This window comes from Tenebrio molitor, chromosome 3, assembly GCF_963966145.1.
Source record: "Tenebrio molitor chromosome 3, icTenMoli1.1, whole genome shotgun sequence".
Taxonomy (NCBI): domain Eukaryota; kingdom Metazoa; phylum Arthropoda; class Insecta; order Coleoptera; family Tenebrionidae; genus Tenebrio; species Tenebrio molitor.
In genome coordinates this window covers 25,946,046-25,970,939 of record NC_091048.1, presented here as the reverse complement: position 1 = coordinate 25,970,939, position 24,894 = coordinate 25,946,046, and the positions used below count along the sequence as shown (strand labels likewise).

At 37.5% G+C, this 24,894-nt stretch overlaps 1 protein-coding gene across 5 annotated transcripts in view; it reads left to right on the top strand.

The window, feature by feature from the left end:
• The window catches only part of 5-HT7 (5-hydroxytryptamine receptor 7), a 70,234-nt gene extending 47,239 nt beyond the window's left edge, over positions 1 to 22,995 (top strand). For all 5 annotated transcript variants that reach the window (XM_069041660.1, XM_069041658.1, XM_069041657.1 and 2 more), the window contains 2 exons: positions 9,590 to 10,822; positions 18,313 to 22,995. In XM_069041660.1, coding sequence (XP_068897761.1) covers positions 9,977 to 10,822; positions 18,313 to 18,930 — 1,464 coding nt within the window. In that variant the 5' untranslated portion in view covers positions 9,590 to 9,976 and the 3' untranslated portion in view covers positions 18,931 to 22,995. The remainder of the gene's footprint in view (positions 1 to 9,589; positions 10,823 to 18,312) is intronic.
• The last annotated feature ends 1,899 nt before the right edge of the window (positions 22,996 to 24,894 follow it).

Genomic DNA, 24,894 nt, shown 5'->3' with positions numbered 1-24,894 from the left:
GAACGACCAACGAGGAAGAATCAATCTTTTCCCTCTTTTTGATTTTCAGTTTTATTCACTGAGGTCCCTCTAGGGTCCTGCGAAAGTTGAAAAGAACCTAATTTTTATCGAGAGTAAAAGATACAAAAATCGTTACAGAAATAAGAAAATCATTTTTCAAAAAAATTTCTAGCGAGTTTTCATTATTAATCAAATAAGAATTGAACATTTTAAGAGATTTTACATGTTTATTAAAGTTTAAATTTCAAAATCAAAACCGCTGCTTCAGTAATTTCTCCGAGTTTATCAGAAGGAACGACTAACGAGAAAGAATTTAGTCATCCCCCTCTTTTCAACGTCCATTTTTATCTACAGAGGTTCTAATGTCCTGCGGATTGTTGGAAACTTGTGAAATATTTATTTTTCAAAAATTATTTTTCTTATAAATATGTATTTTACATAATTTTTTTTGAATGAACTAAAATCGGAATGTTTAATGTTGGTGTCTTGAGACAATTTCGATAAAAATATTTCCTATTGAAAAACTGGATTTTTTCACGACCGATAGTACAAGTCTGTACAAGACTGAGAAAAAAAATATTACAGAAATTACAAATAAGGTAAATACGGTAAATTCCCCAGGGAGTTTACATTATGAATCAAATAAAGTGTGTATTCAAGTTATAATTTCAAAATTGAAGCAGCAGCATTTGTTACCTCAGTAAATAATTCGGGTTCTTTTGGAAAAAAGTCGATTCGAATGGCGCAACAGTTATTTTTTATACAATACAATACAATACAATTTTAATTCCGAGCGATGGAATAGCGAGTAAGTTAACTTCCAAGAGCCGATAATTAATTAAAAAATTTCGTTATGTTCGTTCGTCATGTAGTTATTTATTACACAAAATATTTGATTTGATTACATATTTGCAAAATTTACTAACAATTAAGTCTGACGTTTTTTTGGAGTAAAAATTTCGTTAAATTGCATCTTTCGTCGACTGTATCTCAATATCTATTAAACTTAAAAGAAAAATATAAATACAAAAAAGTTGCCAAATTTTATCCTTTATCTACAACTTTTATTTGAACATTTTTCTCACATGATGAACATTTATCGAGTTATTCTGTGAAATAGTATACATATTTCAAACCAAGGTAAGAAAGTGGTTTCTTGCAGACCGCAGGCAAAGATTATAAACCGAGTCGTAGACGAGGTTTGTAAGTGCCTAAGGTCTGCAAGTACACTTTCTTAACAAGGTTTGAATACAATTTTTTTCCCTACCGGCACAACTTTGTTGAAAAAAGTCAAAAAAGATGGTTATATTCGTGATTAAAACGAAAATTTTGAGAATTGAATAGTAGGCTGTGTTATTTGTTTAATTAACTTGTCATCGCATTTGAAGATTTGAGGTTTGTTCGAAAATTTGATATAAACAGGGTAAAGTAATCTACCTACCTAGCTTATCTGTTTATTTTCCAGATTATATGATTGACCTACCAACTTACTTCATTGAATTGGCTTTCATTTATCAATAACTTATTTCACTTTTGACACTTTTGACATTTGTATTTTGGTACAGTTTTACCATAAACATTTCATGATTAACTTTCTTACCTTAGCGAGAAAGTTGAATTTTCTCACCTCAAATGAGGTATCCACAGCCTACATTTCTAACTGGTAGGGAGAAAACATGTTTTTTGCACCTTTCATTCAAGATGGCGGCTCGCGCTCACTGAGAAAGTTTTATTATACAGTGCGTTCGTAAAGTTCGGAATAAATTCGATGAAATTGTAAGTATTCATTTCTGAGAAAAATCCTGGAAGAGATCAACTTTGTTTTTAAAACGTGCATGTTGTACAGTACGTTATTTAAGTTGACAGTTTGTCGTCTCCTAATAATGACGTCATCAATAATTTTTTTAAATGACAACCCTCACTTTTTTCATCTTTTTCTGGTAGACCTTCTTAGTACTTAAACGACTAACGAAAAAAATTGATACCTTACATAACAATTTTTTTGAGAAAATGACAAATTTTACTTAAAAAATTTAACTTAATTTTTAATGTAAAAATTTTAATTGACCTCAAACAAAATCAAATAAACATCTCAGGTTAACAATTAAATTTAACGCAAATGTTGAAATTGACTCCCGCCAACTATTTGGCACTCTCCGACACTTTGTACACTGCGCTCAATAATGACAGGGCTTATTTGTTCCGTTTGAGTGCGAATTCTCTACCGCAAATCGTGCTAAATTGTTTGGTCTATTAAAATAAACCTTCCATTGTAACTAAATCCATTGAAAAAAAATTTAAGTTAAAAATTAAATGAAATTCTTTGAAGTAAAATTTGTCATTTTCTCAAAAAAATTGTTATGTAAGGTGTCAATTTTTTTCATTGATCGTTTAGCTAGTACGAAGGCGTACCAGAAAAATAAGAAAAAAATTTGACTATTTTTCAATAATAATTAGAGTGGCAATATTAGATTTAACTGCAGAAAAAATTAGGGCAAATCAGCCCTCACAATATATTTTATTTACAAGAAGAACATCGAACAAAACTATTTCAGCTCAATTTTTTTACGATTTTTACCTGTAGCTATTTATTACTCTCGTCAAGAATAGATTTGCGTCGTTTGAAATTGAATCTTTACAATTCTTGAAGTCACGTCAATAGACTGGTGTAAATAAGAATTTCTTTAAGGGATTGTTTACCTTTCAGTGTTATTATGAGTGCATGTTTTTACGAAAAATATTTCTTTGTAAAAATCTGGATACTTTCATGTCTTAAATAGAAAAATAAATCTGTTAACAATTGCCACCACAAAATACAAAAATCATCAATCAGTTTAAGTTTCATATTTTATTCAGTTACCTTTTGAAACATTTTACATTGTACGCCTTTTCGCAATATCAAGTTGCTAAGACTGAACAACGTGTGGCCTGAAACTCCTGAAAGCATAGGAAAGTCCTAAACACATACGTTTTGGAAGGTGTCAAAAATTCAGTTTGTCTTATTTTATGTCTATATTTATTTAGAAAATAGTTGATCTCATTTTCTACAAAGTTGAATTACAGATCATTATGGTTAAACCTTCAAATTTAATATTTAATTAAAGATTTATTTATTTGTGACTTCTAAGACATGTCACAAACTTAAGGAACAAAGTGCTTCTTTAATTTACCATGTTATCAAGCCTTCTGAAAATGAAATAGCTGTTGACGAAGGAAATAAACCTGGTAGACCATCAACTTCTGTGTAATCAGAACAAAACAGTTATTTGAAACGTTGAACGTAAAAATGATATTTCTCAACGAAAACTAACTAGAAAATGTGGAATTTCATACATATGGATAATAATATATTATATCGGGTTTTCGTTTAAATTTATCCTCAAAGTTGGCGTTGAAGAGTTGATTGTGAACGCACCACGGATTACTGATCACGGATCAGCTGTTTAAATTTAACCTCACTTTTTGCATTGTTTTTGTTTTTATTTTGCAAACCGACGAGTGGTGCGTTCACAATCGACTCTTCAACGCCAACTTTGAGGATAAATTTAAGTGAACATCCGATACCAAGACGAACTATAGTACTGCAAAGGAAAGTTTCAGAGCCCGTCGTTGCAAATACGAATTGAGAAAGCTCCAAGAAGTGAATGTTAGTCACATATACATATATTCTAGACTACTCTAGAATATGATGAGCAAGGTGAGAATTAATCTTCGGAAACTGAGGTCATTCTTTAAACTCGCAAATATATTCGACAAATGTTGTTACATATCTTGATTAATCAAAGGATGCTTTTAAAATTTGTGAACTTTTTTTTTGATTGACAAACAAATTATTCCATTACTTTTAGGCCATCCATTAAAATCGGAGTGAACAATCCTGTTTGAAAATCTCCTTATTTCCCAATAGCGCTAAACAGGATTAAAGCGCTTTAGCGGCAATTACTTTTAATGGGATTTTAAGAACACTTTGTTTTTTAAAAGCAACTAACCATTCATCTAATGAGAATAAATGTTGGGAGTATTTGTTTGTACAATTTATCAGACTTAAAAACTCTCATTTTTAATTTTCACAAAAGCCTACTTTGATGCAAATTAATTATGTAATTTTGTACACATGTTTTCCGATAGATTTATTCTGAAAAGCTGCAGATTTCCACGATGTTGCTAAAACGCCAGCCAGAAAACAACAAACCGTGGTAACAGTACCCGAACTCGTTAACAATTACATATTTTTCAGTTATTTAAATATTCACTAATGTTTACGCAAACACTACATTTAAAAGTATTTACGCGCCTAATTATTTGTATTTGACTCAAAAACCAACATTGCTACGATGTAAAAAAAAATTCTCAAGAAAGCTCAAAAAATCTTGATTTTAATCTTTTCCTAAAGAATAGAAAACTGAGAAAACTTGTCCCTACGAAGAAAAAATATGTAGATTTCCAAGATTCGTCGTTTTGCTCTGTCAAAACAACCCACCGCGGCTTATTACAGAAGAAACAATAAGAAATCCTCATTTTCCCGAAATAAAAAGACACATGAATGATTCACATAATTATTGCGCTCGTTAATCCCATTCTCCATTATAACAAAGGAGTATTATTATCGAGACCACCACCTTGCCGCCTCCACTCAACCGCCTCCCCGCCGCCTCATAATCCCCACGCTAATGGCCCAATTTTTTCGTTTCTGGAGGTGTCCTTTTCGAAAACCCCCGCTCGCTTAACTTTTAATAACATGAGCTGTAAATCCGGCGTCGTCGTGTAAAACGTGCTCCACCATTATTCGTAAAACTGCGCCACCCCCTTCTCTCGGGGTGAGCTGTTGATGTCGTTGTTGGCGGTGTCGGGCGGATGAATATTCAACGACGTCTCACTTGTTGGCAGACACAAACATGCTAATCAGCCGTGGTGCTCTCGCTAAATATTATTTATTTTCGACTTATCGCCTCCCCTAAAACTTCCGCATCTTTATGGCGGGGTGGTTCGCCTCTAGCCGGGAATCCGCCCTCATTAGCGTCCATTAAATATTAACAATATTCTCGTGCTCAGCGGGGGATTTCGTAAAATTCGGCCGCAACTTCCCCGCTTCGCGAATCATTTTTACGGGGGCTTGATTAAGATTTATGAATAGTAAAGCGGCGGCGGCGGTGGCGCGATTTCGTGGCCGGCTCGGGGAGGATTTTTCGCCGTTTCGGCAATGGCGGTTCTCGTAAACAAACACAAAAGAAATTATCTCTGTTTACAAGCAATTTAAGTGGGTGGGACGTTTGCATGTGTGTGTGAAGTTTATGGTTTGGGCGGCCAATCGGCGGCCAGCATTAAACGATATCAGTTGTTATTATTTACCGGCGGAATGCGTACGCAAATAATAATTGGCCAATGTTTACGGCCCCAATTAATTGATAATAATTCCGGTTTTACTGGCGGCGGCTAAGCTCGCCGTTACCGCCGTCCACAATATACGACAGTATCATTTTTATTTTTATTTTAGAGAGATTTCTACATAACTTCTCACCTAATGATTCAAGTTCTAGTTTTATGGACCTGGTACAGCAAATAAAATTGTCACTGTCACCTTTCACCTATGGAATATTTTGAGGAATGCAATGACCACAAAATTAACCGGTTTTTACGTCGATTGATAATAAAATATTTAACGTATTTCCTGTTCAGCTCTAGTACGTTAAGAATCTTTAACATGAGCTCAAAGTGTAGTTGCGAACTTCCTGTAAGTACTAAGCCCTTCATTTTGGCATGAGTCATGTCTTCAACTTTAATTCCCTTCTACTCTTAGCGCCTGAAACATTTTTTAAATAATTGCGCAATTCTTCGAAGCTGCCAACTGAAAAATGCGAACCATCACGAACTTGGGAAGCTTGAGTTACGTTATTTCCTCCTCGAACTTTAGCGTTTTATTTTGCCTCCATAACCTGCAACAGAGGTCGTCCCTCCACCATTTATGGCCCAAAGCCATAACTTATGCAATTAACCACGAGCGTAAAAGGTTTTCAACAATGCAGCGTGGCAATCAACAACTGTCGACGCACAATTTCGCATTATTCATTGAGTTATTGTACACTTCTGCCCACTCTACATCAAAGAAAAATTTGAACTTGGGTCAAACAATTATTTTTTTAATGGTAAAGTGACAAGAGTGACGTCCGGACGTGTTAAAAACCGCACAAACACGGTCCTGACTTGGACAAAACAAGAATTTCACTTTGACGCTAATTAGGAGAATCATGTGTGATCCGGATTTTGCCCGACGGATTTAATTCGCAATCACTTTTGGGAAATGTCGCCCCTGTACACGTTTAACTGCGACAAATTATTATTCGACTAACTTGGACGGATACTTCTCGAATTGTTTGAGTATCGCAATTAGCGATTGAATTCTGTATTAATTAAGCGAGGGAAGTTCTAGTTGGATGCTTTAGTCAGAGGAGAATTCAGCGTCGATTATAGGTACATGCTTGGTATTTAGTTTGATGGTTTTACTTTGTTCTTGTTGCTATTCGACAACAAAGAGATTTTTTCGAAGCCAATACATTTGCCACGTGTATTCCTGGTTGCCTATACAAAGAATCTATGGTGCTTTTAAATCTACTTCGTTTTTCCTAGCATATCATATCAATCATATCATATAACCCACCATAATAAAATAAACTGAAAACACTACTACGAACAAAACACTATTTCTATTGTTCCGTAATAATCCATAAAAGTTTACCCGTTAAGTACCTTCAAATTAGGTTAGGATTTTGCTACTGTCAAAGAGACGTGTGTGGTTATGTTTTCCAATTTATGTTTTGATTGAGGAATAAAAAAACATACAACAATGTGTCTTCTTAATATGTCTACAATAGGTACTACTGATTGTGTGATGTTGTATCGACTGTTCAACGCCTACTACGAGGTAAAATTTAAAAAAACACCCGATTATTCTGTGTCGCTCCTGGATAAATATGATATCCAGCAGTGAAAGTTGCGTAGAAATCGGTTCAGTATTTATATTTAAGACTGCAGAAGTACACAAACAAGGGAATGTGCGTTACACGCAAACACAATACTTTTCCTCTTTCGGTGGTTGGGTAAAAAAAATGGCGTATCTAATTGGGCTTTCACGTCAAAACAGCAAAAGTTGCGAATATTTGAACTCGAGCGAGGGATAAAATGAGATACAAAGAGAATGAGATGTATTCTCTTAAAAAGTCAAGTCAAAAGGACGCATGATGGCAAAAAGGTTGAATTTAAACCTACATGTATGAAATAAAAATCCACAAACAAAATAATATTTCAGGAATACATCATACATCTCATAAAAGCACCACAGTTTCCTTTTTGATGTGGAATCGTTTGTTATAGAATTATTAGCAAATTAGTACATATTTATTTGTAAAGCTACTGTACGATTCCATAACTTATTTTAGGTTTCATCAAAACCTATTTTACTAGTTGTTTATTAATTTTTTGTGGGCTGTAGCATATTATTTATATTTAATAAATAGTAGAATCACATTCATAAATACAGTTCATAAGTGGAATCATTTTCACAAACAGTGGTTCAAATATGCAGAGAGAATTTAAAAATATTTCTGTTTGCCATCTATCAACTGCATCCTTTTGTTTATAGATTTTTCCACGCGAATGCTTTCCGATAAATAATTAATGCTAATTGAAAGTCAACTGAATTTAAATTTCAACACAAAGTGGAAAACAACAGAAATGCAAGACGACGAAATATTTTATAAAAAGTAGCAACACGATTGGAAAATTTAATTTTCTAGACTTCGCATCAAAAATAAGCATAGAATTTACGACCTTAAGCAATATTTGGGGTCCAGAAGAAAAGTTTTTTACCTCAGCTATCATAATCTCTGGGTTTTACAATTGTCAATCCGAATTCTAAAGTCAACATATTTTCCATGATAAATGTGAAGAGCGTTAAAAAAAAAGAAAAGGGGCCTGTATTGTCATAATAAGTAATGATTAAATCGATGATTTAATTTACAATACATAATCATCAAAGTCAGTTTATGTATCTGAAGGAAATGCCAAAGCATAGCAACTAAAAAGACCAGCTGCGTTTCCAAAAGAAATAGAAAACTACAGCCTGCTTGACCAAACATTTTTTTTGAATGCTCGTTATAAACATAATTTACACAATAACTTGTTCTGTAGCTAAATCGTTAGCTGGTACCATTCTTATTGATTTTTTTTTACTATATGTATCAGCTGTTCATTAAAATTTCCCTTGAAAGTTAGCGTTGAAGAGCCAATTGTGTCTATTATCAACTTAACCTCAATTTTCATCAAATGAACTTTTATTAATTTCAATAAACAATTTACAATATGTGATCAAAATCGCCATCGCCTTCATCCCGGCAGATTAAAAACACAAACAAAAAGTGAGGTTAGATTTAAACAACTGATCATATATGTAGTACTTCTATATTGCCAGTAAAAGAGAGAAACACCGGGAAAACATTACGGTATAGCTAGATATCGCTATCTCAAATCTCTCGGTACCGAAGTTGTAATACGCATGCCTCTCAGACCTCTTCTAAACGAATCAGAGATGTTTATACTTTCTGTCAACGAAACTGTCACTTTCTGTCTTCGAGGTAACATTGCCGCACTTATACTTACACATGCGTAGAATGGGCCAAGTACCGAGGCCATCCTTTACTGTTTTCCCACTTACAGCACATTGGGCAAGATAGGGAGCTGGCAATATAGAAGTACTACATATATGCAACTGATCAAAGTTGTAATCCGTGGTGCATTCCCAATCGACTCTTCAACACTTCAACGCCTACTTTGGCGGGGAATTTAAGTGAACACTCTATAATATATCCCTTTTCATGCCATTGAAAAGTGATGAAAAAGATCTAATAATTTCATTTTTATGGTTGGTATTCTTCTTTTTGATTTGACTTCATTTTCACTGAGATTTCCTTGAATTAAAATTATAGAGGAAGAATTATAACGTTCTGATTCTTCAGCTAATTGATAAAAAAGAAAATCTGAATCGCTGTCATCTTCTTTCCCTTCTGCAGTACTTCTGCTAACCGCAAGATAGCTTGTCATAGTCATAGATATTGTTTTCCTGTTTCCGTTTTCGTGTGTTGAAACTTTTTCATCAGAATTTTCCTTTTCTGCACTTATTATAAACACATGTTACGTTGATGTAAACTTTTTGTTTAATTAAACGATAACAAATATTTTTGCATTACTTGTGCTAGTTGTTTACTTAGTTCGAAACATAAACGCGTGGATAATTTTACTGAATGAAAACAACAAGGAACTTACGAGAATTCAATGGCGCAAATGTAATTTTCCGTCGAGACGGAGGCGACTAGTTAATCGTGTTGAAATTTCATAAACGTCTCTGTCCTTTTTGACTCTTATAATCGAGAGACAAGGTGCCTTCCTCCGGTGTCCTCCGCTCCCGGAAAAAAATTATTCACGAGCCGCTTCGAGTTGGCGGCCTTGGTAATTTATTAGTGTCGTTTTGTGGCCCGAAATATTCTTCTTCTAATCTCCTTTTAATCAAATTTCATTAACAAATTGGATTTCTTTTCAGGTTAGCCGGGCGATCGTCGAAGAAATCCAACCCCGAGGCAATCCGTATAATTCCGAGGGAAAAACAGGAACGAAGCACTTAATAGTCCCCATCCCGGTGGAAGTGTTAAAAATAAATTACTCCTACGAGCGGCAGCCGCTCTTAAATCAGGTCTGCACTCGAAACCTCCCTCTGAAAAAGGCGGTGTTTTGATGAAAATCCCGCCTTATTTTGCTTACATTAGGTAATAATTTCGAAATCGACATGAATAAAACATGTTCGAATTTGAATGCGTAAGAAGGACACGATCGCTCCTCCTCATCCATATTTAGACGGGAATTTAAACCGTGGAATGTGGAACGGCGAATCTTAGTTATTATGGGCCTAAATCACTAACTAAAATCTCGTATGGCGGCCAACATAACGCAAGACTTGGGCTTCAACGTGACTAACGAGACCGCTTCCTACCAAGAATCCGGCTACAACCAGGCCGAGTCCATCGTCATCACCATCATCCTCGTGGTGATCATCATCGGCACCATCGTCGGCAACATCCTCGTCTGCGTCGCGGTCTGCCTCGTCCGGAAGCTGCGCCGCCCCTCCAACTACCTCCTGGTCAGCCTGGCCGTCAGCGACCTGTGCGTCGCCATCCTCGTCATGCCCATGGCGATGTTCTACGAGATCAAGGGCCGCTGGATCTTCGGCGAGATCGTCTGCAACCTCTGGGTCAGCTTCGACGTCCTCAGCTGCACCGCCTCCATCCTCAACCTGTGCATGATCAGCGTCGACCGCTACTACGCCATCACCAAGCCGCTCGAGTACGGCGTCAAGCGCACCCCCAAGAGGATGATCATCTGGGTGATCCTCGTCTGGTGCTTCGCCGCCTGCATCTCGCTCCCCCCCTTGCTCATCATAGGTAACGAACATTCCGAAAGGGAGGAGAGCGGCCACATTAATAACGAAGTGTGCTTAGTTTCGCAAGACTTCGGTTATCAGTTGTACGCCACACTGTGCAGTTTTTACATACCTCTCACTGTGATGATGGTGGTGTATTATAAGATATTCAGGGCGGCAAGGAAGATAGTCTTGGAGGAGAAGCGAGCGCAGAGCCATCTCGAGTCTCATTGTTATTTGGAGATTAGCGTCAAGAACGGTGGAGGACCCCCCGAAAATAAGATTTCCAGTCAGTCGCCCTCGCCGGCCAACCCTTCCCGGGTTAATCACAGGTCTAGTTCGGCGAGCACGAACACCATGGTAAGCTATAAATACGCCCCCGCACAAAAGATCTCGCCTTCGACGTTTTTACAAACAATTCCGGTCGAGATAAAGTCGCACGAGATCATCAAAGCCAGCCGGTAAAAACTTCGACTCGAATCTAAAAATTATCTTGCATAATTCGGAGTTTTATGACCGTTTAAACTCTCACAGCTTCCGCATTTATTAACAGATATGATCTACATTCGACACGTGTCTCTCTTACACGAGATTATTTATCTTTGGAATGGTCCAAATTGATTTATTTTGACGTGAGTGCCGATTTCGTGCGACCCGCCAATGTTTACCATTTGCTTTCCTATAAATAATTTTAACTGGGTCCTTGTCACTCATCTGCAAAAAAGTCAAAAGCTGTCACCATGTTGAAGTGAGCACCTTTGGAATTATTTGCATAAAATGAAATGTGGCAAGAAAAATCTATTGTGTCCTGTTTTGCACAAATGATTAAATGCATAAAACAGCACATTACTAACCGAGTACTGTGGCCAAGCGCCTAGCGCGACACTTTGCATTCGGAAGGTCCCGGGTTCTAACCCCGGTGCCGCCTGATCAGGTGTGGGTTTTTTTCAGAGGTTTCCCCACACCATCACATCGTGGTATGTCTTATATCACAGATAAGGTGAATGCTGGTTCAGTATCAACCTCTCAGTCCATACCACCATCCTTCCGCACCCATCCTCACCATACCTATCCCGAATCTTCCCGTTAGTGTGGCTGAAAAATGTATCATCCTTTTTCTCTTGACTAAAGTGTCACGTGGTACTTTCATCCCTAGAGTAATTATTGCCCTCGCTGCAGTCGCAGCGTCTGAGAAATCGATATTAAAATCTCCACTCAAAATCTCGCTCAGCCGAACTCACTGGAATGAACCTTTCACCTCGGAGCGTGTGGCGTGACGCGTGATGGTGAAACCAATTCACTGCCGTGGTGCGCCTAAAGAACTACTTTTTAATGGTGGTGAGAAATATGTTTAATACGAGTAATGTTGTATCAATTTATATTATCACTAATTACTTGTAAAAAATTGTTAAAGCCATCACAGGAAATATCACAATTTGAGTCATCGTTTAACCTGGCGTATTTATTACAGTATTGATTTTCCAAGCTGCTCTGTTTATTACACGAACTGTAAATGATCATTATAAACTTCCTTTTCGATCTATATTTTTTCACGACGTACTTTCTACAGTTCTACACCTACAACAAAAACAACGAACCCCGTATCTGACCCGTCAAACCCTTTTCCGCCCGACTGTGTGGCGCAGTTTATAATTGCTCTTTTATTCCCTCCTCTTCTTCCCGTTTTTGTTACTACCTGTCAAAACAGACTTTTATTATACACTTCTTTTCCCCCGTCATGTACGATTCAGTCAACAAGGGAAAGTGTTCGGGGTAGAATTGTGTTTACACTTGTGGAATTGCGGTGGCATCCCTTGTTCGCTCCTTTTTCTGTTCGCCGATGTCGTGCTCCGGTACATTCCGGTTCGGTTGAAAATGCGTTCAATTAGCCATCAGGGCGACCCATTTGAGTGTCAAATAAAACCGAAGAAAAATCAGGTGACGTGACTGCATGCAAATGAGGTTAGTCGGCAGCAAATTTGCGTGTTTCCACAAATTACCCCACGTCAGAAATTAATAAATCCGGATAGGCTGACACGGTTCAACTGAGCGAACATTTTCGCTGTAATAGCCGGCGGTGTAGTTGGAAGTGTCATAAATTGCGGAGCAATGGCGTTTCGGAAAATGTCCGTCGTCGTCCTGTCTCGTCAGGATTACACCGATATTACATCAATATTAAATATCAATTTTCCGCGGCAGGACATCTGCGGAACGCCGAGATAGAACATGTCGCTTTCGCAAGGGGAAATAATTTATCTGTCCCCGCGGATCGTTTGCATATTTATGTGCGACACCTCAAGTTTTCCAATCTGATTTTGTAACTGGATTCACGCATCGGTAAAAAATTAATCGAATCGGTGGCGGCGGTCGCCACCGCGGCGGACGAAAAAACGCCGGCATTTGCAACAAGTCTCATGGTTATTTATTAACGTGGCGCGTGGAAAACCGATAACTAATGTTTTCCATTTTCGTTTCGAACTCGATCCGGACAAATGTCATGGCGAATAATATAAAACACGCCGGAAGTAACTGACCTGTGCCACATTTTGCCGAAAAAAAGACGTCTCAGCCGAGTCTAGCGTGTTGGGGTTCTATTAAGGGTGGAATTTCATTCGACTTGTTATAGGTGAATGACGTAATTTCTAGCTTGGCACGGAAATTAAACGTCATTTCGACTAATTCGCGCCGTTGCCGAAAGGACAAATGAGTTTGCTGGCAATCGAGGACGAACCGAACACCTCACATCTGAAAAATAAATTGTTTTCCTTGATACTTAATTTCTATTCATTTCTAGCCACAGCAAGCAAAATCTGTCACTGTCATATTTTTGGAGAATTTTTGAAAAATCTAAATTATGCTCTGGTTCTGAAGAAAAATTCACAAATCCAATGGGACTTGCTTAAAAAATAAAAATTCTTGTTTTCCTCAATCTCTGAAAACTCGTAGAAAATGTTTTTTTTTGTTCCTCGAGTCCGTTCAGCAACGAAAACATGTTCAAACCCTTTGGACGAATCTACATCGTTGAGCAATTCTTCTTGCAACCCCTAGGGAGTTCTCCAGCCACCAAATTGGAACCCTGGATTTACACTATTCATTAGTCTACACAACGAATGAATATAACTTTTTATACGACTGTTAAAAAAATGTGCTGTAGTTTACTGTTTTTAGTAACGGGTGTTTTTTTAAATGTGGCGTCGAAGTAGGCGTTGAACTGTCGATTATGAACGCACTATACAGGTTACGGATCATGGATCAGCTGTTTAAATCTTACGCTTTTACACGAGTGGTGCGATCTCAATCGACTCTCCAACGCCTACTTCGACGCCAAATTTAGAAAAACACCCTTTACGTAAAACATGTTTGTGGTAATAGTGAAAAAAAGTACCGTATGATCAACAATAATTATTTAGATCAAAGAAGCTTTTGAGATTTTGGACGTATGTCAACAGATCCTGGAATGCATGGGAGTATTTTTGGTTGCATATACCCGTTTCAATTTAAATCTGGAAAATTTCGAGTGAACGAAAGCGCAAGTGCTGTATTTGGTTTTGTTCGATACCTCCTTAGAAAGTGAGTCTGTAACTTTGTTTTCAAAATTTTAAATAAAAATAAATTTTTGAAAAAAATAAAATATAAAATAAGCAAAGTTCTGTAAACGTCAATAAAGTGGTTGTGTGCACGTTGTGGAAATTGTAGAAATGGATGATGAAGAGTTATATGTTCCTGATGATGTCCTGGAAGAGGTAGGTGCTGCGAGGTACCAAATGTTTCCTAAAAGATCAAAATTACGTTATCAAAACCAGTGAGTGAAAGATAGTGAGCGAAAAACGATGAGAGAAAGTGAAGTGAACTAAAGAGAGACCTTCACCACTGGCAATTACGGATACAGACTCACTTTTTAGGGAGGTATCGAACAAAACATATTGTGGTATTTCCAATAACATACAGTGTGTCCAAAAAGTCTGGAAACACCCAAATGAAAACGTAACGCATAATTTTTGAAGACAGGTCAATTAGTGTTTTTAAAAAGATTTCTGCTGATAGTGTCTATTCGGTCTTTTCGATGACCTTGAAAAAGTTATTGTTATTTAAAAAATTAGGTTTTTTCAGTAAATTTCTTATGTAAATTGAAAATTTTTTTGACCGCCGGTTAGACAATTAAAAGATCTATTAAAAGCGGTAGTTAAAATGCGACGTTGCCACTAAAAAAACCTCTGATGACATCATAACTCTTTCAAGGTCATGAAAAACAGCAAACAGATACCATCAACAGAAAGCATTTTGAAAACGCTAGTCCACCTGTTTATACGTTTTTCTCGAAAATTGGTTTCTATTTTATTGGGGTGTTTCCAGACTTTTTGGACATGCTGTATAATTTACAATACATAAATTGCTAATAGCAAAGTCTTTCCAAAATTTTTGTGGCCAAATATGGTCTATACAAAATAAATAAATTAATAAAATGTCCATAAAAGTCTCAAAAAATAAATTAATTCAATAATTATGTAAATTCTTTCGAGGACCAAACACTCAACGAACAGAAAAATGGATAGATTTTGGACGTGCATAACTCTTTTGGGAGTAGCAAAGCATGCATAAACCAAGATGAGGTATAACATTGAAATATTATTAAGCTGTGAACGGAAATTTTAAATATTTGGTCTAAAATCCAGGCAGATGTGAAGCTTGTTTAAAGTACTTTTGCGAAATGATCGAAGAATAAAAACAGATTTAATGAAATATTCACACTGAAAATTGTGTTTTTCTACTGCCTGCAATAAATCTAAATTGTTGTTAATTAAATGCATTTATAATAAAGCATAGCGACAAAATGATTTATTAGTAGAAAATTTTTATATTACACAATTTATTTTTTTATGGACTTGCAGATTTGTTATGTCATAAATTTGCTTTTTATATATTTTACACTTATTTAAAAATTATAACTAATATTAAAATTGTATTTTTAGACGTACCTACCGTAGCTTCCAAATTTTTTAAAATACAATACATCTTTTGATTAAACAAAGACGTACTATTGTGATCATTAAATTTTGGACATCATTTTTCTGCCATATAAAAAAATTACTCTAAATCATGCTTTATTGAAATTGTCACACATGAATGATGACATTGTTGTCAAATTTATCTACAATTTGTCAATATGAGCGATGACAAAATATTAAGTTTATAGCTTTTATTTATTTATTTTCTATTTTTTGTTAATTAAAACCTCGTTCTATTCCATTTTTAAAACTTCTTGAATGTTTTGTCGGTAAATCTGACATTCACATTTTCAAAATTGACACAATCAAAATTAAGGTTATTAATATATAAAAGTCGTTTTAGAATGTATGACAGCACGACCAAAATTTATTGATCGTGACTGTACCTACCGTAGCTTCCAAATTTTTTAAAATACAAGTTTCACATCTTTTGATGAAACAACCATTAACATTAGAAGAAATTGGACAAGATTTTCTTGTTAGAAACAGTTGACAGCAACTTGACAAGATGTTGACCTTTGACATTGACGGCTAGTTGGCAGTCCGTAAAGTCACGACAACTGGGTCAGCAGGACCGACCGGAGAAAAACACCGTTCGCAACGTAATCGTCGCAGAAATAGACCAGTTTTCTATTTTACTTCGGAAACTTTCATGAAAATTATTCCGATTTCCATTTCTCACCTCGTCGATAGATCAGACGACGAAGTAGTTGTTTACCGTCCGAGCCGGCAAAATCCGAAACGTCGATGTTTGTGTACCAAACATTTCCATTTTTACGATATCCATTATGGATCTATCCCATTTTCAGCGAAATATGTTTATTAATGGTAAAATTTGAATTTCTATTTATACAAGCGCGAACCTGTTGCGTCAATATTTAAAACCGAATGTATATTCATAACGTGCTCTTTTGACGTCCGCGAAAGAAACGGGGCGAATTAATTCGCGTGAATATTGCAAAAAGGGTGAAGTGTTACGCGTGGTTCTTAATTGAATCTACCAATTCCGCCCCATTTTTTTAACGACCACCCTCGTAAACTCGCCGGTAATTGCGTCCGCCAGTATTTCGTGAATAAACATTAAAAGAACCAAATGGATTGTCCGAAACATCCCTTGAATGGCGGCGGCGGTAATTTTCGTTGTTAATGGCGGGCAAAACCCTCTCCGATACAATCAGACCCTTGTTTACCCAAGACGTGCGACACCATGTAAAATATTGACAGTCGAAGAGGTTCAAAACTCCAGGATTTTTTCAGATTAACGGATGATGTTGATTTACCGTCGACGGTATTTTGGGGGGATTCTCTCGTGTAAAGGAATCACCCCCGGGCTATAAATTACGCATTTTATTCCAAACTTGAACGCAAATTGGACCCTATCGAGCCACTCAATTATACGAATCTTGAGCTCGCGTTACCGGAAAAATCCGGGCTTTCGACATTGTTGCCCGGACCGAAAGCGCCTCGTCAATCCGAGCTTCACCTTTCCACATCCGCATAAATTATCTAATTACGATTCTTATCTACGCCCTGACAGATAAAATCCGGAGGAGTCGAAAATCGCCGGTTTAGTAACGTTTCAAGATTAAATCTGCTTCAAACCCCCACGGATGATGTTGTTCCGGATTTTTTCCAGGCGCCTCCAGAGACCACGAGATTTATGAAAATTAACACGAATGCGGTTGGCGAAATGAAATCTGCGATTGTTGGAAAAATTCAATGAATATTCATCCTGTTTAAAAATAAAAACTTGGCTAGTCGTGTTTTCATTCACGCAATTTTTCTTTCAATAATAATGCCACGGAAATCCCACATTTCTCTTCGCCAAAGCCAAACATTCTCCTGACTTTTTACATTTCCAGTTATTTTACAGATTTTATTTTCGCTTTTACCAAGCTAATCAATCTGCCGAAAAATATTCTCGTTACGACTTCCGTAATAATTCACTTCGCGTTTAAATCTTATCGCAAATGAAGTTTTTCTATTAAGTCGGATACGCTTTTTCATAAAAGAAAAATTTCAAAAGCCACTAAACGAGATGACAGAAATGTAATTTGTGTTATGTTCTCCCTTGACTCACTTAACCAGACTTTATTTCCAATATAACGTCTGAACCCTGAGGAACGTCGGTACAGTTACTTTCATCTCATAAAAACTGAGTGTCTTTCAGGACACAGACGATTTTTTGCTTGGAGAAAATACACTGCAACTCTTCACAAAAGAATATTCGGGAGCCAATCCAGCTCGTCCTTCGTTGTTTAAATGCACCGGGTTTCACCAGGAGCAGACTAATTATGGCGGCGTGTCTCATGACACCAGATTTATTCATATTTCTCATTTTCCAACATCCGACATAAATCAAGGCGAGCGTGTAAGCTTACAGTGTAAGAGAAAATTGATTTCATTAACTTTATCACGAGACCCGTTAAAAATTCAAATGGGCCATCCGGAGCAAAAAAATTACGAGGTCGTATTTTTTCTGTTATTACCAGGCACCAGTAGAGCTAAACATGTAATTATTATTATGGTAAAGCACCAATAAAACCGGCTTTTTAATGTTAAAATCGATACACAACGCTGTTTGTTCTACGCTGCCTGACCATTTAAAACGCTACAATGGACAAGAAAACATCAGTAAATTTCCCTGTGACTAATTTAATTAATAAAAAATAAAATTGTTTAGGCAACTTGTTATACTTTCTTGTATTCTCGGGTGGTGACGGTCAGGGGGGTGCTGCCGCAAACAATTCAGTTAGAGTAAAGCAAGTCCGGATCTTTGTTTGGAAGATATTTTTGTCAAGTTTTTTGAACATCAGGTAAAAATAATTTTTTATGTGGTTACAGTGCAGTCTGGACAAGAGCAGCTTAGGTCGTTGCTTCAAATCGCGCCACAGCAACGAATCGCAGTGTCCCATGCTGAGCAACAAGGCCCCTGTGAAGCAAGCCAGCAAAGAAAAACAGCAAAAATCCAGCCTCCTGGCATCGATGAAGACCTCTCCGAACGCCAACGCCTCCAATCAAAAGAAGCTGCGCTTCCAGCTGGCCAAAGAGAGAAAGGCCAGCACCACCCTCGGCATAATAATGAGTGCATTCACAATATGCTGGTTGCCGTTCTTCGTCCTGGCTTTGGCCAGACCGTTCCTAGACACTACCAACGCGCTCAAAACCTTGGGCAGTCTGTTCTTGTGGTTAGGTTACGCAAACAGTTTGTTCAATCCGATAATATACGCGACGCTCAATCGAGACTTTCGGAAGCCGTTCCAGGCCATCTTGTACTTCCGCTGCGGAAGTCTCAACCACATGATGAGAGAGGAGTTTTACCACAGCCAGTACGGCGATCCGGACCATCACGTCTCGGCCAGGTGTCACGTCGACTACGAGGAGGGCGTCGAGTACATCGAGGCCGAAGGCGACGAGGTTAAGACTCCGGAGATCAACACGGCGCACGAGTCGTTTCTATGATCGACGATTCAACGATGAAGGGATTAAGCCGGAGTTCTGGGGAGTATTATGAAATACGTGGACTCGAGAGTGATGGCCGGGCAAGTTTGAGGGAGTTCTTCCGCGGGTTGAAGCCGCAAGGCCTAATCCTCCACCAGAAAATTACTTTTGTAACTAGAGGAAGAGGTGTAAATGGAGTAAGTCGAAGTATTTTATTTGTTTGGGTTGACCAACCGGGCGGCGTTTCGTTCTTGATATTTTCCAAATGAAGTTTGTACCTCAAGTTTTTTTCGCAGATCTAGAACTAAAAATTAAACACTTTTTAGACTAGTTTACCTAAAATACTAAATTTTGTCACTTTTAAATTCAAAACATGGTCTGCTAAAGCACATAAAATCTTTTAGCTAAGATAAAAAATATAAACCAGATGGGAAAATTTTGTCTTCATTAGTTTTGTAAAAAATTTCCTACGGCAATCCTCGTTGCACTAATAATAATATATAATATATAGTTGGCGCGGCGAACCAGTGGAGTAGTCACGAGGTGTTCACGTGATAGTTCGTAGCGACGTCATGAAAAGCCTGATTTACAAAGCCTCGCCAAATTTAAGTTTTGTGCGGGAAATTTAAATCGTATGAGTATTACTTTAAGAATGGATGGAAATTTCGGCTGCGTACTTTGAGCTGCACCATACTTCTTAACGCACGCCCTTTAACCAATAGGAAACCATCCCCCGAAAATCACATGAAGATGACGTCAATTTACTCCATTGAGTCGCCGCGCCGACTATAATAGTTAACTGAAGTTATCACGTGACTTCTAACACAAGTCAAATTTGACAATTTTTTAAGAAAACAGTCCCAAAATAGGGTTTATGTTAAATAATCAAAAAATCTGTAGGAAAATTGGTTCTAATGAAATTCTAACTCATGTTAGAAAAAAATTGTTTTTTTTTTTAATTGATGCAAAGAGTTTTGTTTAAATGTTGTTGCGAGTTTAAGATATTTAAAGCTCAAATTTGCTCCTTCAAATACTTTTATATTCGATCAATTTCGGAATTTTGATTTTTTTCGTTTTGGAAATGAAAATCCGAATATACACAGATACGATTTTTTCTTATTGGTCAAGATTTTCTTGCTAGTCAAGCTTGACACATTCCGATTTATTGACAAAGGCAGGAAAAGAATGATTTGTCAAGATTAATGAAAAATGAAATTTGAAAATGATCCGGGTGTCAAGAACGAATTGACCACCCGGTATGGCAACCTGTCGATTCCTCTCGCGCACCCCAAGTGAGTCTTGCACAAATGAAAAACCCACTCATCCAGGATCCCCTCGTTAATTATTTCGACACAAATCCTGACAGGATCTCCTGCAACATTAAAACGATTTACCGTTCGCTTCCGTGAGATTTACATTGTTGCGGTGGCTCCGGTTTTATTGTTATTGATTAGGCGGATGCTTTTCCACTTTCATCCCCAAGCCAGTAAGAAAATCTGGTCCCTCACGTGTTCCGGGCACGATAATTCACGATTGAAATTTGACGCGGGTCCGCGCTAAAAATCGCCAGGATTGATCCGGAGCCGGAACAATCCGGCCCGATATAAAAAAGCCCGCTTTTATTTTCGTTGCCGTGTATAATGCCTGAAAACATCAAGGGCCGTATTTCCGTTCCGCGCATACTAAACGAGCTTTTGTTTTCTTTGGATTATAAAAATCTGGCTCCGGGGGTGAATCACAAAAGCATCAAACAGTCCATTCCTGCTGGAGATCGCGTCAGTTACGATTTTGCGAAATGACGGAGGGTGTCTGGAGAAGGGGTGAGAGATCCGCGTAAAACGGGATTGCACCCCGAAGATTTTGAATTTTGGTGTCAGGTGTCAGGTCGGACCTGTCCCGTTGAAAAATCTCACCCCGCAGGGACAATTAAAGTCGCCGGGGTTGAAACAGATGAAAGAGATTTCACGACGGAATTAAAGTAATTTTTTCGGCGAAACATTAATCAACTATGTAAATACGCGGAAATTCAAATTTCTTTATTAATTTAAGGGAGCCGGTGAAATTCTGATTGGAACGCGATTGCAATGATCGGGACTCGATGCATTCGTCGAATGAAAAAGTTTTATTAAATCTCGCCACCGAGAAAGCCCTTTCAGGACCCTTTTGTGTCCGTAAATGGTCTATTATGACGTTCCTTTGTGGAACTATTTTAAACCTCTTACTCCCCGAATCGCACCAAATTTGTAACAAATTCCCTGTCATTTTTAACATGTGCCGTTTCGTCGGCTAATTAAAACGTTGCCGGCAACAAAGGCAGTTGTAAATATTTAACATTTTAATTCGGCCAGATCTGTCCGAAACTCGGACGTGCAATTCATCACGATGTTTTATCGTTCGTTATTCGCAAGAAATGAAGAATCAATTTCTAATGCGGACGGAAAAACTGATATCCAGAAATTGGATTTTTTTAGTGTCCCGTCCTCGATTTGGTTTTCAGAGGAGTTTGTTCCAAATATTGGCTCGTGAGCCGTCCTCTTCCATTTTATTGAATTCCATATACGAGAAAACATCATGGAAATGATAAGTCCGTTACGTTTCCGCCATAAATTTCCTCCTTTATGCCGGCGGCGACGACGGAAAAAAGACCCCGAGGGCCCTGCATAAATTTAATAGTTTAAGCCGCGAGTGTCAACGTTTGATTAATACAAACCGGGCCCGAAAATAGCCTCCGATAAATCCGTGGAAAATTCGCCCAAATTGAAATTGAACAATGAACGATTAGAAACGGCGATCGATCGCCCCCCAAAAAGATGAATACCGGCGAGTGTTGGACCGCACGTGATCACGGTGTCACGGACTAGCCATTAATCACTCCGTTGCGGCGGGTCGAAGGGTCAAGAAACGACAGGTCCGATATCATCGCACCGTGCAATTCGCGACCGATCGAGCCCGGTCGACCATCGTCGAGCAAGAACGATCAAACGAGTCCAGTCTTCCGAGCGAAAATCAAAAATGTGGGTCCGCATCTGACACCGACGCAACTTTGGGAAAGGGTCGCAAATAAATTATTTTTATTGTGTTGTTTCCTTTTCGGCGGTTTTCTTTTATTGTTTCTGTGAAATGTGTCAGGCGCAAAACGGACACGACAGCAAATAAATCTACTTTGTGTGCTGTTTTGGCGTTACAATGAGAAACTTACACCTGCCCGGGTGTACACACAATTCAATGATTCTTAGACATCAAAGATGGAAACGTAACACTGCGGAATCCTTTGCTCAAACACCGCAAAACGTGCATTTCTGAGTGTTTGACGTGTGCGAGAGAGAGAGAAGCGTTTTGGGAGCAACCCAATTGTCGTTTTTACAAATTTAGACCAATTAGAGGCGTAATGGGGACGACGTTTCGGGAACATGAGGCAAGACTAGTCATGATTGTACATAATGAGAATTCAAAGTATATTTAAAACTAGCTATTAAAGAGATTTTGTGGTTAAGTAACTATAAGAGACAATCGACTATAACGATAAGGTAAAACAAAATATACTATGAAGCTTTATCTGTTCCTCTTCTAGTCAATTTTTATGCTTTTTTATACTATACTTAATTGCGTTCTAAACGTAAGGACTTCAAGGCTGTCGATATAGATTTAAGGTAGATTACTCTATAAGGTTTACGTGCAACGAGTGTACTTCGACCAAACTGTATCTTCGTCCTGTCGGTTGAAGGATCGGTGCCCAACACCCATCCTCCATCCTGGATAAGAAAATATAATAAATGTATAGCAATAATGAAGTATTAAAGTAACAAATAGAGCACGAATCTTATTCTTCGGCAGTACACTCGTCATCCGTACAAAATTCGACCCTAAATTATTTTTGTACATATTCCTCGTCGAATTTTGCACGACGCTAATTTATTCAGATCAAAATTATTTATATCGAGGCGAACGGAAAGTGAATGTAAAAACAGGGTAGGAGTTGTTTCTTTTTATTTTTAATGTGACGATTCAGATCCTTACCGCTGGAATATCTCTAGGACTGTAAAGAAAATCAAACGTTTATAAATAAAAATAAATCAGAGTAAACAACGTTTTATTTCAACCCATCCCGCAAAAGAACCGCAACAAATTAAAGGCACAGTTAAATGTTAAGTACTCAACAAAAAATATAACAGTAAAAGTAATATGTAAATGTAAAGTAATGTAACAAATGTTCAGTGGAAATTGTGAATAACCAGTTAAATAAGTCATAAATGCACAGTATAAAAATATACAAGAAAATAAACGTTTAGCGAAAATGATAAATGCTACTGAACATTTATTAATTTTTCTCTGTAAGTTGAAGTACAGCACTCTACAGGGTGTCGCAAAATTAACGTTTTCCAAGTCGGGGGTCTTGTAGGTAAAAATCTCAGGAATCTCGAAAAAATAAAATACAAAATATAGGGGGGGTCTTCACAAAGATATATGGGTCTGAAGGTTCAAACTTTTCATCATGTTTTCTTCAAATAAAAAATATAAATGGTTGACATTTATTTTGAAATATGGTGAGGATGATTATGTAAAATATTAAAATATAAATGAAAAGACATTTCTTGAAAAAACAGCTTTATCTCGAAAAAATAAAAGTTTTATTTTTCCAATTTTTGTTCAAAAGGGAAGTACAACATAGCTAGAATATTAATCTTTTGAACTTGGCAACTTTGACAGCAATTTTTTTTTGTTTACATTTTTACTTGGTCAACAGGATGTCCCCTACTAAGCCCCGAACTGGGAATACGATAATTTTAAGACACCCTGTATATTTACAATTTTTTCCGTTCACTTTGTGTTGTACAAAATACAGTAGAACACTGTGCATGTTTGATACTGATCATTTTAATGATACGTGTCTTGCTATTACCGAATACTGCGCATTTATTATTTCTATTGTGCATTTATTATTTTTACAGAGCATTTATTATTCTTCCTACACATTTATTATTTTTACTGCGCATTTATTATTTCCATTGTGCATTTATTATTTTTACTGCACACTTATTATTTTCCCCGTGCATTTTTTACTTCTACTGTGCCAAACGTAATATAATTGACCAAAAATGAATTAAACAGAGATCGTTCAGTGTTTTTTTGCTGAACAAAACAGAACTGATTGGCGAGCGTTTTATTGTTCCCCGAAAAGAATCGAATGCAAATTCGATTTGTCACTCGACAGGCGAATCCTCCACGTGGAAGGGTTAATTCCACTTGGTGGTCCTATTAATCACAGCGAGTGGGCCAATTTAGCTGGGATTTTTTATTCCCCCTCTGGCTGGCTCAACCCGGATTGGTACGGCACGTGGGAAATCAAACTACACTTTATTCGTTGAAACGGAATTTCTTGCAGTATTACGAACGCCGTAAAAGTTGTCTTCGAGTGTGCTAAAACGCGACACCACTATCCTGAAGTTGGGACAATACTGCTGCGGGAATCTCAGTCAGAATTGTCAGAATAATTACATTCGCCTCGCATTGTGCGGAAGAACGCGAGACGGACTAATTAAAATTTAAATTTTAATTCGTGATGCCAGGACCGGATGCGAAAGATTTCCGGTCGGATCTCGCAGGCCCCTAATGCGATTATGTCGTATCAAGTGCAATCCACACAAACACAATTTTGTGCTGTGATCGATAAGACGTTGTCGGTTCGTGAATTTTTTACAAATCATCCTTTCACGCCGCCAACGCGAAAATAAGTCCGCTTTCAATTAATAATAAGACAGTAACGATTTACCATTACCTCTAGCCAGACGATCTCCTTTCGTTGGTGAATGGGCCACCGGCACAAAAGCACCAATTTTACATCCAATAACGTCAAATTTGCTCTTATTAAATAGCAATTTACTCCGAAATTGGCTTACAAGAGTTACTTTTATCCAGAATTCCGCGACTCCTTTGAATCTCCCCGTGCAATAATTACTCCAAGTAGATTTACACAAAACGGGACTT